The sequence below is a fragment of the Chroicocephalus ridibundus genome, chromosome 1 (genome assembly GCF_963924245.1).
Source record: "Chroicocephalus ridibundus chromosome 1, bChrRid1.1, whole genome shotgun sequence".
NCBI lineage: Eukaryota > Metazoa > Chordata > Aves > Charadriiformes > Laridae > Chroicocephalus > Chroicocephalus ridibundus.
Window position 1 is genome coordinate 190,641,677 of NC_086284.1, and position 15,505 is coordinate 190,657,181.

General features: G+C 36.3%; 1 protein-coding gene across 4 annotated transcripts in view; it reads right to left on the minus strand.

Moving 5' to 3' along the window:
• Window positions 1–15,505, minus strand: part of DOCK4 (dedicator of cytokinesis 4) — a 254,777-nt gene that overhangs the window by 42,177 nt on the left and 197,095 nt on the right. For all 4 annotated transcript variants that reach the window (XM_063323184.1, XM_063323182.1, XM_063323183.1 and 1 more), the window contains exons 28-32: window positions 10,289–10,364; window positions 8,582–8,682; window positions 7,885–7,943; window positions 6,042–6,190; window positions 4,355–4,440 (exon numbers count right to left, since the gene is read on the minus strand). In XM_063323184.1, the coding sequence (XP_063179254.1) occupies window positions 4,355–4,440; window positions 6,042–6,190; window positions 7,885–7,943; window positions 8,582–8,682; window positions 10,289–10,364 (471 nt within the window). The remainder of the gene's footprint in view (window positions 1–4,354; window positions 4,441–6,041; window positions 6,191–7,884; window positions 7,944–8,581; window positions 8,683–10,288; window positions 10,365–15,505) is intronic.

The following is a 15,505-nucleotide window of genomic DNA, read 5'->3' on the forward strand; positions in this document are numbered from 1 at the left end:
ACGTCCAAATTTCACCAACAACATAACAGCGCCCAATAACTCCTACATGCCAACTGCACTAGCTATACACTCCAGCTCTGCTCGGCTCCTTACATACGGGGGGATGTCACAGATGCAATTCTCCAACCTTATTCGACCTAAATGAAGCCGTGCTCTGCTGGAAGCAAGAAGGAAACATTGATCTTCATTCTGCACCCTTATATTGATCTTAGACTCACTTCTCCTCTTTAGGAGGCAACCAGATGTCTTTCCCTAACATTCAGAGACCGGTTACCTGTCATTGCTAGCAGAGAGAGATGACAAAGCCATCCTTTACCAGAAGAGGTTAAAGCACTAATCTGGCACCTCTGCTTTCCATACAGAATACACAGGCTAAATTAATTCGCTTTTAAACCCCTTATATTCCTTTCAATACAAGTTTTTGTGGCTAACAAGAAATAAGAATAAAGCTTGTTACATTATTAAGCAGTGATTACTGCACTGATTTTTCCTTTCTATTGCCTTTCAACTCTGTATTAAACAGGAACATTTCAACCTAAATTCATCAAAATAATTACCTACAGTTCCTGTAGAAAAACAGCAGTCTGACTTTTCTTTTAAAACAGATGGTTTTCATCTGTATTTGACTTATGCATGTTCTTTCTAAATGTATTGGCATATTCATTATAAATATACAATTTCTACAAATGGGTTGTGTAGATACATTCAAAGCACTTATTCAAACTGACATCAATGTCGTCAGTTGAACAATCTTATGACTTGCCTTCTGATGCATTCCTCCCCCTCTCCACCATACATCTTTCACCACAATGCACAGAACAAACACTCAGAGTAAAGAGCTACTGAAATATACCCCTTGGCTTCCTCATGGCTACATCTAGATAGAATTAAATTCCTGTTGCTTACAGGTCCCAAAGCATCGCCAAGATGCTATGTTCTACAAACCACTAAGGGGGATAAACAACACAGAGAAACAATGAAAACACTTCTGCCTATCCATGCTGCTATAGCCTAACATCTGGGCTCACCTGAACAATTGTGGTTTGGTTTTTTGTTTTTGCTTTTTTTTTTTTTTAGATCTTGGAGACCCAAGAATAAGAGAGTGGAGGAGTGCAGTGGGAATCATGTTCAGGCTAGCTCAATCATGTAGTGAGTGGACTGTATATGCCTAAGCCACAGAGTTATTCAGACCACTAACTGACAGGCATCTGATCCTGGAGGTGCCTTAAAACATCTGGATGTCTATTTTGGAGTACAAAATCCTCCAGGTACCTCAGTATAGCCAGAGGTTCCCTCATCTAGTCAGATGGGTCAAAGTCAAACTTTGCTGCAGAAGTTCAGAGATCAGTGAGGACCTCCTCAAACCCTACAAAAATATTCAGAAGGGCTCTGAAAGACTCAGTCCAGACAGAGTCTAATAGACTGGGCAGTGCTGAATTCACTTATGCAATGGGGTGGAGAAATTGAGAAGACTGAAGACAGCACGGGAGAGGTGGCAGCCATCACTTTTGATGTAATAGCTTCATGGCTAGACAAATCACCTACAGACTGGCAGAGCTCGGTATTAAATGCCTGCTCAGCTTGAATGTTAGCTCCGGTTTCTTCAAAGAGAAGCCTCGTCGTCAGGCCCCCAGTGGAGTTCACTAGCCCAGGTTTTGTGCTTCAGTAACGTGGCCACCTAACCTCCAAACCCAAAAGGGCTTGTGTTAGGCCAAATTGGATACAGCTACGGAAGTAACGAACTGCCAGCATCCATCAGATTCAGAACAAGAGTTACTTGAGTACATCCCTTGGCTTTCAAGGATTTTGTTCTAACCACCAACTGTTTAATAAAGGGAAATCATTCTTTCCCCTGTGCTAACTCAGGAATTAAATTGCAGTGTTACAGTGTAAATGTAAATCCGGACATTTTTCATATCATGATTATCCTGGGTAGCAATTATAACATCTAGTTTCTCATGATAGCAAAGTGTTCACTAGTCCATGCTTTGCAACTCTTCAAAAGACATCAGGAATTAATCACTGAGTGGTCACATTCAAGTCCCTAGAAAGACATTGATTCAAAACAGCAGTCGTCTTCCCCCTACTTTCACTATGTCTTTTCATTTGATAAAGATAAGTCCATTATAAGCAGTGAATTCTAAGCACATAATGTTTTAGATATGTCGTGTGATGCTTATAATTTGTCCTTGAAAATAGAAGATGTTCAAAAAAAAGTTGCAGTGACTGTCTCTGGAAAAAAAAGAAGGCAGTTAACGTGGGAGTTGAGAGATTTGAATTCATTTTCTGATTCAGACAAAATAAACAAAAACCACGACAAAACCTGAAAGCGTCACACCCACTGCAGTCACTAGACTGGATCCGAAGTAGGTGTGTGCATCCCCTTGGCTCCCAACTGTACCCATCAAAACCAACCATGCTGAATCTTCAGAAAGATCAAGTAATATCGCAGCATTTGCTCTCCTTAAGGACCACAAAACCTCTGCCTGCTGCGAAACTACATTACTGTTTCACAGTCCTTGGGTATATACCACATCTCTGTCACTTCAGCCTAAACAAGTCTGCTTTCTTGCACTGTCTAAAAACACTCTAATATTTCTTAGTTTAAATTACCTGTGGAAGAAATAAAAAAAAAAGAAATCTCAGGCGAACTGACCTCGTCCCTTACATTCAGTTCCCTAAACTGTCCATCTGATTTCAATCATTTTCTTTCACAAACCCTAGAACACTACGTCATCCTCCATTTTAGATTAGTATCTTCTGCAAGCCCTCCTCTTGAGAGGTGTTAATGTACAGTGTCAAATCAAACTCAGATAAAAAAATAATGATAAACACTATTTTTTCTTAAGCTGGAAGTGAACTGAGTAGTTAGTCTGAAATTTCCCAAAGAGTTTTAACTTCTGTTAAACAGAAACAACAAGTATACTGATGCTGTGAGACATTTTGCAATTTAAATGACTATGGCTATGTCTTCAGCATTTAGATTTATAAAAGGCTTTCAGCATTTGTCACTGTATCTTTAACATCCCCCAGTTTAAATCTAACTCAAAACCACAAAAAAAAAATAAAATGAGGAACTATATTTCATACCAATATGCTTTCCTATAGAATTTTAAATTATTTTAGTGACAGAAATCCTGATGTATTTTGCACATGGGAATGCATTTAGACTTCATTTTATAATTAGAGCTTTCCCCTTAATGACTTGATTTTTAAGTTAGAATACTGTGTTACTAAAATATTGAAATCATTTTACCTTTTATTATCTTTACTCAGATTATGAAAAATTTCATGAATAATTACAAGAAAGTTCTGCTTTAGCATCCTGTACTGTTGTTTATAATTATTATCCATTTCCATAATATTCTGCCTAGTCTCTCTACCCACTTTTGATCTGTAAATGATAAATATTTAGGAACTCTATTTTTTTTAACTCAATACAATTGCAGATTTTTACGTTTGCTATTCACAGACACTGAGATGTGAATGTTCTTATTTAAGCAAAAACAACAGAGCTGACACTAATACTTGAAGAAGAAGAAATGGTTAAGAAGCCATATAAACAGGAAAAGATCTTGTGTTTAATACCACTGAAGAAAACACAGCTTGGAATCCTGAAGAGGAACAATATATCTCCTACAAAACACACTAGAAATAAGTGATATCTTCCACTTAGGTGGAATTGAGTTCTGAGGAGCAACAGAGACAGAGTTCAGTTAGTTATTTTGTACCTGCACTCTGTAACAATTGTTTATTTCAGTCAATGGCATAACTTATGGGCAACCCCGGGGACTGCAGCATTATTATTAGCTTTTCCTATTAGATTTCAGAGATATGTCATTTATTAAAATATACTAAAAGATAGCAACTAGTTTATAAAATAAAATCATAAAAATAAACTTATGAGAATAAATAAAATTGTTTAAATCAATTGAGAAATCAACAAGTGACATTACATTTGGCAATAGAAAATTACTTATTAAACAGCTTTTTATTGAATTCTCATGCCTTGTTTTCAAAATGCTCCGTTTGAGCTCTACCTGCACCCTACGCAATTACGAAGCATTTCTTGCTTTTCTGACTTTAAAATTAGTAGGTAGAGAAAGAGAATGTTCTGTGATATAACAGATTTAGGCTTTCCCAATTATAGCTGTATGCAAGAAGTACAGCCAGACTTTACAGATGCCATACAACACCATAAAATGTTTTATTCCTCGGATTTTCAGGAAAAAGAAAAAAGAAGAAAAAAAAAGATATTTCAACTGTTTTAAGCATTCCTTCTCTACAATGATATTAGCATCTGATACAAGCAGCCGAAGTCAAGGAATTAGTGTAAGATAAACATATTACTCACATACTGTTGAAGAGCTCTCGGTATGTTTCGTCACCTTTACCTTCCGACATGAGGCTGTCCAGTTTGTCAATCAGTTTTGCTTCCACCTGCAACATATAAGTGTGATGTGAACAGCTTCTTTTTCCTTTAATGAGATTAGGGAAAATTGAGAGAAGATTTGTTTTTATGCAAGGGACTTTGCTAAATGCATATCTTAGAATTATTGGTCAATCATGCAAATCTGATGATAAGTCACTTCATCTCTTTGAAGCTGTTATCATTCCCAAGGTTTGTGGGGTTTTCTTTTTTTGGTGTGGGTTTTTCTTTTTTTTTTTTTTTTTTTTTTTTGAGGGAGGGAGCTAATTTAAATTGAGCAACGTGACTTTAAAACTACAGGCTGAGTAGCATTTGCTGCTGCTAAGGCAGCTATCTATTTATGGAGTCAGACAAAAAGCACACAGCCCAAATAAATTGCCTGAATTCTCAATGCAGGGCTGTAAGCACAAGCCGTTTTCTTAGACTTCAATAAAAACATCATCTTTTCTGACCTGCACCCCTCTCTTCACAAATTAATTTTTAGAAGTGTCTATACTATTCAGAACACTTGGGGGCTCAGACTTACTTTCCCAGCCTTCCTTACCTGCCAGTGTATTTGGTTAGAGATCTGATTTGCTGGATTTACGTATTAGCTATCAAAGAAACTTACAGAACATATCTGGTGGCTAATGACTCCTTCATTGCATATTTTTAAATGTATTGATTATAAAAAATAGACAGGTGAGTCTATGATTCTATGATACACTGTGTGTTAATATTTCAAACCTCCTTCTTAGCAGTAATATATTAGCAACCACAAATCTAGGGGAGAAACCAAGCCGTTGTCAAGATATTTTATTAGAGAATAAATCTATTACAATTCACATTTAAACCCAAGCTGAAAACACAGAGAAGCAGAACAAGTGGATTTTTTCCTTCTCACTCCTTTTTAACATTTCTATGGTGATTTTTAACAATAAGCTTATATATTGATAGTGAAATGCTACCTACTTACACCACGTGCACTCCTCTGTTCTTAATAGTTTGTTTTGTGTTTCAGATACAGCTCCCACCGTAAGCATTATGATTGCCTGGGAGTAACTCAAATACTTCTGCTTTCCTTCCTTTGAAGCAGCAGGAAGGAGGGCACTGAGAAATGGTTTGAGGCAGGCTGAAAGAAGTGAGTGGGAGCTGCAGGAGCAGATGGCACATTTGGTCGTTCCTTCCTAGCCCGTTAGGAAGGTGTTTGAGCAGCAAGAATACTTGGATCCTTACAGAAGAACATTCCTCAGAGGAACCATCTGATCTTTTTCATGCTAACCGGAAGGGAAGCTGGTGGAATCCTACCTAACCAGTAGTCTGTACTGCTGTAAAGCAGAGCTGAAAAACCACCACAACAAAATCTGCCTTGTTGAAAATAACTCAACTTTTATTCTTCGCTTCAGCAGGCCATGGATTTTATCCCTCATCTTACATTAATAGCTTGATAGCATTAATTGGACAACCTTACTACCCCTGCAGCGAATGAAAAGGGAAAACCCCAGTAATCCCTCTCCAACAGGCAGAATGTTGTGGCTACTACCTCCACCCTGAACCACCAATGGTTTGGACCAGCCCTCTCTGAAGTGCTTGAATTTCAATCCCGTTTTATCAACAGCTTCACGTTCAGTACCTGTTTAAAGTTGCCACTTCGCCTTTGCTCCCAGTCCATCATGTCATGGAAAATGGGAATCATTACGTTCCTCAGGTCTGGCTGAGGTATCAAGGTCACTTCCAGGAAGGGGCCAATCAATGCTGGAATAAAGTGAAGCTTGTGTTCCCCTAAAATGAAAATGAACATGAACTTGAATGTGAACTGAGTGTCCTGTGAGCTATCAAACAATCCAAAATAGCACTCTAAATGTCTATAGATTTTTTAATCTCATGTCCATCACAGCATGGGCTATTTCTTAAGCCCAAAAAGCTCAGAGAAAAGCTGTAGACAATAGAAGAATATAAGGCAAACACAATTTATCAGATTTTTTATGCAATACTGAGTTCAGAAGTGACACTGTGTTGTTATCTGTATCTCAAGTTAGCCTTCCAGAAGGAGAACAAAGAGAGACAAAGCCATCTCTGAGCATTTCATTTATTTTTCACAGGAATTGTCTGGTTTCTAAGTTCTACACGCTTGTGTTTACAAAATGGTTAACTGTCTGATATTACATGCTCAACAAAAAGAGGTGAGTACTTTGATTTTTACCTATCTTTAGTTTTGTGAGTACAGAAATGGAAGTACATGTTTTGACTGGAGGAAAGGGAAGATGTGACTCAGCTGTTCTCAAAACAACTCGCTTTAAGATCAGTGCTAAAACATCTTCCATTAACTCACCATATTCTACTTAGCAGAAACTATAAAACTGAGTTCTTGTCAGGAAAGCTAGAAATGGCGTACAGTAAAGATTGCCCATTTAGTTTCAGTTGTCCAGGCATAAGATGATGCACACGCAGGTCTTATCCTAGCATGCAGGAAGGAGATGGGAGCCAGGAGTGGTCCTTGATGTACCAGTTTAGAAATACCCATCATTTATCCAAATAATTTAAAGGGATGACTTAGAGTAAGCAATAATAAATACTGTAAATAAGTAAAATATGCTACATAACAAATGTAAACAAGATAGTAATACGCAAATATTTCTTATTTTGAACATTTCTCTTTCTACTACAGGATGATCTGAAAGACTGGTTTTTTACAACTACATGTCTTGCTGGGGAAAAGATTTATAGAATTGGGATGACAGTATCTCAGTAACCACCGATGGTCTTCATATCTTTAACGAGCCCTTTAATGACATGAACTATTGAATAATTGAAATATAAAGATGACAAACCTGGTGTCCAAATCTTCTACTCAGTTTTGATTTTCTTCCCAAACAATATTTAATTGCATTACTCTGAGGCTCATACTTTCAAACAGTTTGCACAGTTATTGCTTATAAATATAAAAATGTTCCTAAGTTTATATCCAGGCATATATTTATCTCGTGTTGTCCAATGTGTCATTTATACATCAGTCACTGATTTGTTTATGCCTTTATATTTTAGTGCAACTAGGACTTAGGGGACGATTTGATGTAAATCCAGCATCTCAAGAGAGCTTCAGAATTAAGATATATGTCTATTCCTTAAACTGTATGGCAACAGAACGAAAATTGTGAACATAAGTATATCTCCAGGCATAATAATTCTGCCCAAAAAGAGCAGTACTTTCTTTTCTAATTTTCTCTGATGCTATTCTTTCAGTTCTCTTTGAAGAAATAGGGATAGGTCAGATACAGTACCAAGGCTTAGAAAGCTGAAATTAGCTATAAAGAAGGGAACTACAGATGACCAGGGTTTTCCTAAACTTGAATCAAGACTTCACGTGAACTTAGTTATCAACAATTCCTCTATCACTGGCAAGTGTATTTAATAGGTGAAGAAATAATAATTGGTTTTCATTTTATAAGCTACTGATGATGTGTTTAATTACTTACCTAAATTTTGCCACATGCTGAAGATCTCACATCCCATTGTTACCCGCATGTCACCATATCTGCAATGTATTAAAAAATAAAGCAAAACAGTGGAAGATGATTTAAGAAAATCAAGTTCATATGGCATTCTGTGACATTGTTAAATGAAATGTCTCATGTGCGGTCCATAAAAAAACTACTTTAAAAATGGTGATTTATTCCAAGTTTTTGCTCTTTCCATTGTACCCAGCTAAAATTGGATTCCTAAACCCAGGTTTATTTGCAATATTGTCAAAAGTATTAGTTCTTTCTAAATGCTGTACATTGGTAACGCAGCTGTGAAGCAAAAGCTAGTTTTTGCAGTATATGAGAAGAAATAGTTTTGCTCTAGCTTAAAGAAATACAATGAACTCATACAGACAAGAGTGCAGTGCCTGGCAGAAACACCTGAACCAGTGTGAATCAACTTATGCACGATCTGGAAATTAGCGTTGGCACTGCTACAACATGGCTATTTTGCTCCCAATATCTGAACCGATTTGGGCACTTTTAGGAAGGCTGCTATCGGCTCTGAAGACCTATACAAACTCTCATTCTAGTCAGTGGAAATACTGTTACCATTATCTTTTTGGTAGGCCTTTTTGCAACCTCCCATGCCTTGCATTTTGAGAAGCGTTTGATCTATTACAGTTTTCTAGAAGCTGACAGCAGTACTTACTTTTCTAAAACCTTTTTCTTCTTGGAAGGTGTGAACATCTCCAGTTGCAGACATAACTGGTTTATAAAAATGACAGCAAGAAAAAAGTAGGAATCCCATATCTACAATAAGCATATGGCATTGGGTTATTTCATTTTCTCAGTACCACCATTTTATGACCACTCAAGATGCAAATTCTCAAATCACATCGCTTGTTTCAGTTTCAACTAATAAATTACTTGAACTGTTTTTGACTAAATTTCTTTGCATCCAAATATACTTTTCACCAACCCCAAAATGTTCAGCAGAAATACATCTATTTTACATATTTTATATCTCTTAAACATAAAGGTTTCAAAGTTGCAGATAATTTTTTTTCATCCCTGCAAACGAGAAAAACCTTACCTTCTAAATATAAAATAATTTTTTTGGTATATTTAAATAGAAGACTACAAAAATTTATGCCTGTAAGTCCAAAACCTAAAAGATTCTGACACTTCAAAAGCTATCACATAACCAAATCGCCATTCTCTGGCTCGCCCTATTTTATATAATATTTGCAGGTCTCGCTGCAGGCTTCACTGGGCAAAACGAAAGCCAGGCTTTGTTAACATATTGCAAATATACAGATGTTTTGTGCACACGCTTTATCAATCAGATGTTGAATCTTCTCCTTAGAAGATTAAAAGATAAATGTAAAGATAAATTATAAATACATTACTATATTGATTATTATAACCCAATTGTAGATGCTCCATGACAGGAGAAAGAAAGAAGTGTAGGGGAAGCCCAACTCCAGACACTGCCGTTCTGCAGGACAGTAATAACATTGCTAAGCAAGTTTAAGGAACAGAGATGCCTTGTCTACAGGCAATTCCTTTATCAGCTTTAGCCTCTGAACCTGTGGAACTTCATAAAGGATAGGCTTCCTCATGTCCAGTTATGTCAAGCAGATAAATCTGCATTCCTGCCAGTCTCTCCAACAGGAGTCTGGATTTTCGGAGAAGCACCCACAAGTCTGATGGAAGTCAACAGGAGCTCACTGTTTTCTCTAGGAAGGAAATTCTGCAGTTTTTATGATGAAGCAATTGGACTAATGTCTCTTGGTTGGGCAGAATATTCGTTCAAGTTTCCATGGGAATGGGTCTTTTCAGACACAGTCCTAGGTCTTATCTGAATCCTGAAAGCATCATTCTGTAATTCACAGTTTATCATAGGTGCCGTATCTCACTATATGAGGTACTCACGCACATCCTTAACTACATTCACTGTGCAGTGTCATAATTTTCTAAGTTTAATTATGCAGCATGTTAATTGGTCTTGAGAGAAATTACAGAAATGCAAATCCATATTTTTGATAAATTTGCATCAATTAAAAAAATGGAATAATATTCCTTTCTGCGATAACTCCAAAATAACAGACTAATAATAAAATTAATTTCTATAATCCAAAAAAATTGCTATGCAAAAATCTTGAATAAGTAATCTAACAGAGTCTGAAATAACAAAACGAAAAATAAGAAGAAATAAAAAAAATGCACACCACTCCTGATTTTTAAGACAGTCCTGTATTTAAGAAAAAACTTAATCTCTGAGCACTTGAAATTGCTGATTTAGTGTACGTTCTAGCTATTTAGATGCTGGAACTAAGTTTAATAACAAACAAACAAGCCATAGGATGATGTAGCAGCTATTACATCTATCATACATTAGACACATTTACTCTACCTTGTAATCAAAGTTTTCATTTAAGAAGTTTTTACGAAGGGCATCCGAAAGGTACAAGACTGTAGTAATGATCACACTGGGAAGAAAAGAATGAAAAAGACAGTAGTTTTCATTAAGTGGAAATTCATATTTAATACTCAGAGCCAGACAATTTCCCAATCAAGAAATAGTTGTAGCATATACGGTGGCATTAAATACTACATTTTAAACATATACAAATATCTGACTACTAACAGCACCTATTGACAGAAAACATCCACATAAAGAAAAAAAAAAATAGGTGTGATGTAAGAATGTATGCTGAAAATAGATGTTCCGTATAGAAAAATATAATTCATCAGAAAGACAAACCATAAATTTTGTTCTGCAAATATCAGATTTTATATACACTTCGTCCTACTAGCACTAATATACACAGTTGGGCAATTTGGCTTCAGCTTTATTGGTATTGAAAATACGTGTGCATAGATATAAAATATCTAGTAATTACCAATATACGATACTGACAGCCCTATGGACAAAGAGCCTTTTTAATGACAACCAATAAATGCAAAACTGTAAGAGCTCTGCAAGAATAATCTGCCTCTAAAGATCTCAATTCTGTATGTGGCAAACATTGCCCTACATTGACAACTGCCTGAATTATATTAATCTATTTTATATAATTATATATTATATATATAAAATCCTTTTACTGTGGTTGTCAACCAGAGGTCAATGACAGCCTTGTTCATTGTAGCAACCAAGTTTGGTAATTACAGAATCAGAACATCTTTAAAGATTATTTAAATATAATTCATTTCAATGATTCAACTCTTAAGCTAACCTCTGCAGCACTTGTGCCTATCAACACATTTAGTCAAACCAAAATTCCACATAAACCATTAAATTATTTTTGAAAGTAGTCAGTAGTGGATGCTTATGGAGGAGGAAAAAAGATAAACATAGAATGTTCTTTTTGCTGTTACACTCATGTATTTTACAACAATCAACTGTTTAAGGACCTTCTGAGAAAAAGGTTATATCTACATGTTTTACATAGTTACCATCTATCCACTGTTGATACACCTGGTACTTCTTTCAACATGGTTCTTGACCTGTATGCCGTTACAGTGCTAAACTTTGTTTCCCTTTCTGCACTTTGGACTTAATTTTTTAATATTTTTGCAATGCATTCAAGACAAAATATGTTTTATTAAATATAATAACAGCAATATGTATTTTAAGGGTATAATATTTTCCATCTTCACAAAAATGAAGAATTATATGCTCACCAACCCACTAGGAGATAAATTGTCTTCTGTCGCTTTTGACAGATTTCAAGTTTATAAATACAAAATGGCTATGTATCATTTAGCTTATTACTAGTTCAAATGTTTGCTTCCATTTCTCTACTTTTAAAATGACTGTCCCTGCCAAACTTTACCTTCTGGTTTGATGTGTCTGAACACCTGTAACAGCCAAGTCTGAGACTGTTTTGAGAACACTACTTGAGTCTCAAGTTTCATTCCTTCCTAGTTCCATTGCTCAAATGTCATTTTCATACATACTATTGTCTCAACAATTATAGCGTAGCTTTTCTATCCAAGTAGCGTTCCATGTTTCGCATTCATCTGTATGGTTTACCCCACTTCTCCACCAACGGGGAGTTACAGTGTGTGTCAAGCACTCCTTGTTGCAGCACAGAAGACAAAGTGTAATATAAGCAAAGCTAAGAATCAAGGCAAGGATAAGAAAAGAGAGTCCTGTCATTCTTGTTATTGTGCATGATTTAATTTACAGCCCATATGTTTCACAAAATGGAAATAGTTTGCATATTTCAGGAAGATGTTCTGATAGAAAAGGTCAGTTCATCAGAACTATTGCTATGTAAAATTTCAACCTAAGTCCAAAGCAATAAAACCCTGAAAAAATGTATGCCAGAGAAAATTCCAGAAGATCTCAAGAACTGCAACCGTATTGCCAAGTTTACATTACATAGTTCTATTTATGTCTGAGACAATTCCTTTCTGGCCACATTCCTTCCATGTCAGGTGAAACTGAAGAGAAAGATCTGCTTCAATTCTTATGAGAAGAAAATTAGACTAGAAATCTTAAATGCAATTTTTAGAGGATTTTTTTCAGAATTTTCCAGAGGTAATACAATAACTGCAATGCAAGTATTTCTTGCTATAGGCAGCATAGGTCAGTTTTGATTTATTTGGTGAGCCAAAGATATGATACGGATTAGCTCATAAAATGCGGGTCTGTAGAGTGAGAGCGCTGTTGTAGATATGTTGTAGATAAAAAACTTCAAATCTGAACTTCAAAAGATCACAGAATCACAGAATGGTAGGGTTGGAAGGGACCTCTGGAGATCATCTAGTCCAACCCCCTGCCAGAGCAGGGTCACCTAGAACAGGCTGCACAGGAACGCGTCCAGGCGGGTCTTGAATGTCTCCAGAGACGGAGACCCCACCACCTCTCTGGGCAGCCTGTGCCAGTGCTCTGCCACCCTCAAAGTAAAGAAGTTCCTCCTCATGTTCAGGTGGAACTTCCTATGTTCAAGTTTGTGCCTGTTACCCCTTGTCCTGTCCCCAGGCACCACTGAAAAGAGCCTGGCCCCGTCCTCCTGACACCCATCCTTTAAGTATTTATAAGCGTTGATACAATCCCCATTCAAGATGATCCCCCTTCAAGATGAAGCCATTGTCTTTGACCCACAAACAGCTATTCTGAATCCACAAGAGAAACTAAAATCAGGTAGGACAGAAAAAATTGGAGGTTCTCTTTTTAATGTAGGTTCTATAAAAAAGCAAAATCGTACCACACAGAGACAGCAGCCAGAGGACAGATGGACAGCTGTCTGCTCCGCTGCAATATTCACATTCCAAGTTGCTTCCCAGCCAACGATTTCAAAACAACAACAACAACATTTATTTAAAAACCATTTGAGTATCAAACTAGAAAACACTGAGTTTGTGACAAGAGTTGCTTTTCTTCCTCTTACCACCTGCCACAAATTTGTTCAGAACCACTGTTTTACAGACGAAAAAACTCTGCTTTTATCTAGTAAATTATTCTGGGTTCATACACTGAATGTTAACCCAAGGTCCAGGCAGGGCATTTTTGACAGAGTGGCTTTTCCATCAGATTTTCACAGCAAACCCTTCTGCAATACACTGTTTGAAAAATCCAAAGCAGCCCCCAGAAGTTCAAAAACTGGTTTGCTGCCTGGACTGTGCTCTGGCAACATGGCTTTGTCCCGGGCAGCCAATGGTAGAAAACAAAAGCTTTCTTTTTCCGTTCTGATATGGGACAAACACGTAACATTAGCTTCTCATTTCATCCTTTGATATTTCAGAGTGAAATCTTCCCAAGCACAGAGGTGTTTGAACAAAGAAAAAGTTGCTTTCCTATTTCATAAATAAATGAAACAAACTTAGAGTCATATATATGTGTATATATATGTATATAAACTTATTCATACATGCATACCTATGTATACATATGCTTTTTGCGACAGACTGAATACCAGGTTCAGTTGTTAGCAACATTTTATATTACATAAAAGCAAGAACGTTGTTAGCAACACTGTATTACATAAAAGCGAGAATTTTTGTTCATTGTAGGAGTCTCAGACTCCCACACCATGGGAGCTAATAGGATTCTTTAAAGCAGCCATAATGATAAAACTAATGCTAACTTGATGTCTTCCTTTACCATTTATTCCGTTTGAGTGACTTTTAAAAAACGATACCAATGTCCTTCAGTCATTACCGAATTAGATAACCAAAAGGATTCTCTGTTTAAAGTCCCTATGCCCAACTGTCAGTAGATACATTTGGAATTTTAGTATAAGCAACACGCTATAGCAAATCTTACTTTACTGATCAGTTATTTTACTATAAATAATAATATTCATACATCCATTTCATACGCTTATAAAATTCAAATTGTGAATGGTATTATCTAGCATCTCTAGTATTCAACAAAACACTGAAAGGATATACAGAGTTAATCATACAGGATCCTTAAAATTAAAGGTTCTTGCATACTGAAAGCAGTGGTAAATTAGTTCATTGTTCAATAACACATAGGCACAGTACGTTATAAATATCAAACCTTGTCTCAGCAAGTAATAGAAACCCACTTTGCTCTCCAACAGCCTCCTCAATTGTTAATGAAACACGATGCTCTCCAAAGATACCAGTCAATTAAAGCATTAGATACGTGATTCTCTTCCTAACCTTAGCGTAACTTAAGCAAGTGACCACTACACAGTGATTTCCAGTTGAGAGAGACATTATGAAGATGTTATCCAGAAGCTTCAAATTTAGTCTGGCATACTTTATTACAGAATTTTGGATTCCTTTCTGGCGCTAGGCAACTGATTCAGACATCTTCCTATATCATGTGGTGTTCATTTGCAGTTACAAAGAGGAGCTGTGCTTAGAGGGCCAGCAAACTAGCTTACTACCTAGCTGATGTAGAAAGTAAGTCTATCCCTACAATGAAAGAAATCAAAACTATATTCTATGTAAATATAAAAACGTATTTTGTCACTTAGTAGTGACATCCATGTTAGAAATATTAGACACCCGTACGTGATTATTTTGCTTTGCTGAACATATGCTGATTAGCTCACTGCAGGTATTACATGGTTATGCAGTTTTAAACAGAGTTAATGTCTGTTTCATTGCTCAACTGCTATAAGCTAATAAACATTTAGGATTTTTTTGCTTGTTCTTCTCCTTCCATTGCAGAACACAATTAAAAAAAGATCTATGTCTCTGCTTTAGTGCTAAGTCTGCCTTTTTAAATGTTACTTTATTTCTCAAATTTTGTAAGTCACTTGGTAGTTTTATAATGCTAGCCATTAATATCTTTTTGTGTTGGGCATCCGGACATTCAGAATTAGAGACTGTGCATGCATCATTGTGAACTATCCCAATTTCCGCATAGTTACAGATTTGTCTTCTTGAGTTCACAGTATCTTCTGGGGTTTTTTTTATCCCAGACAGCATCCAAGTATCAGATGCTACATAATTATTGAAAACACTGCAACAAGAAAGAAAAAAATCTAGAAGCCGGGGGCAGCAATATTTTTATATATAAATATTATATATTGAAATAACTATGGCATTTTAAGACCTAAAAATCTTTCAGGTAACTCAAGTCCTGCATATATAAATTAGAGAAAAAAAACGAATTTTTTTTCCCCCCCTCAGGAAAGGC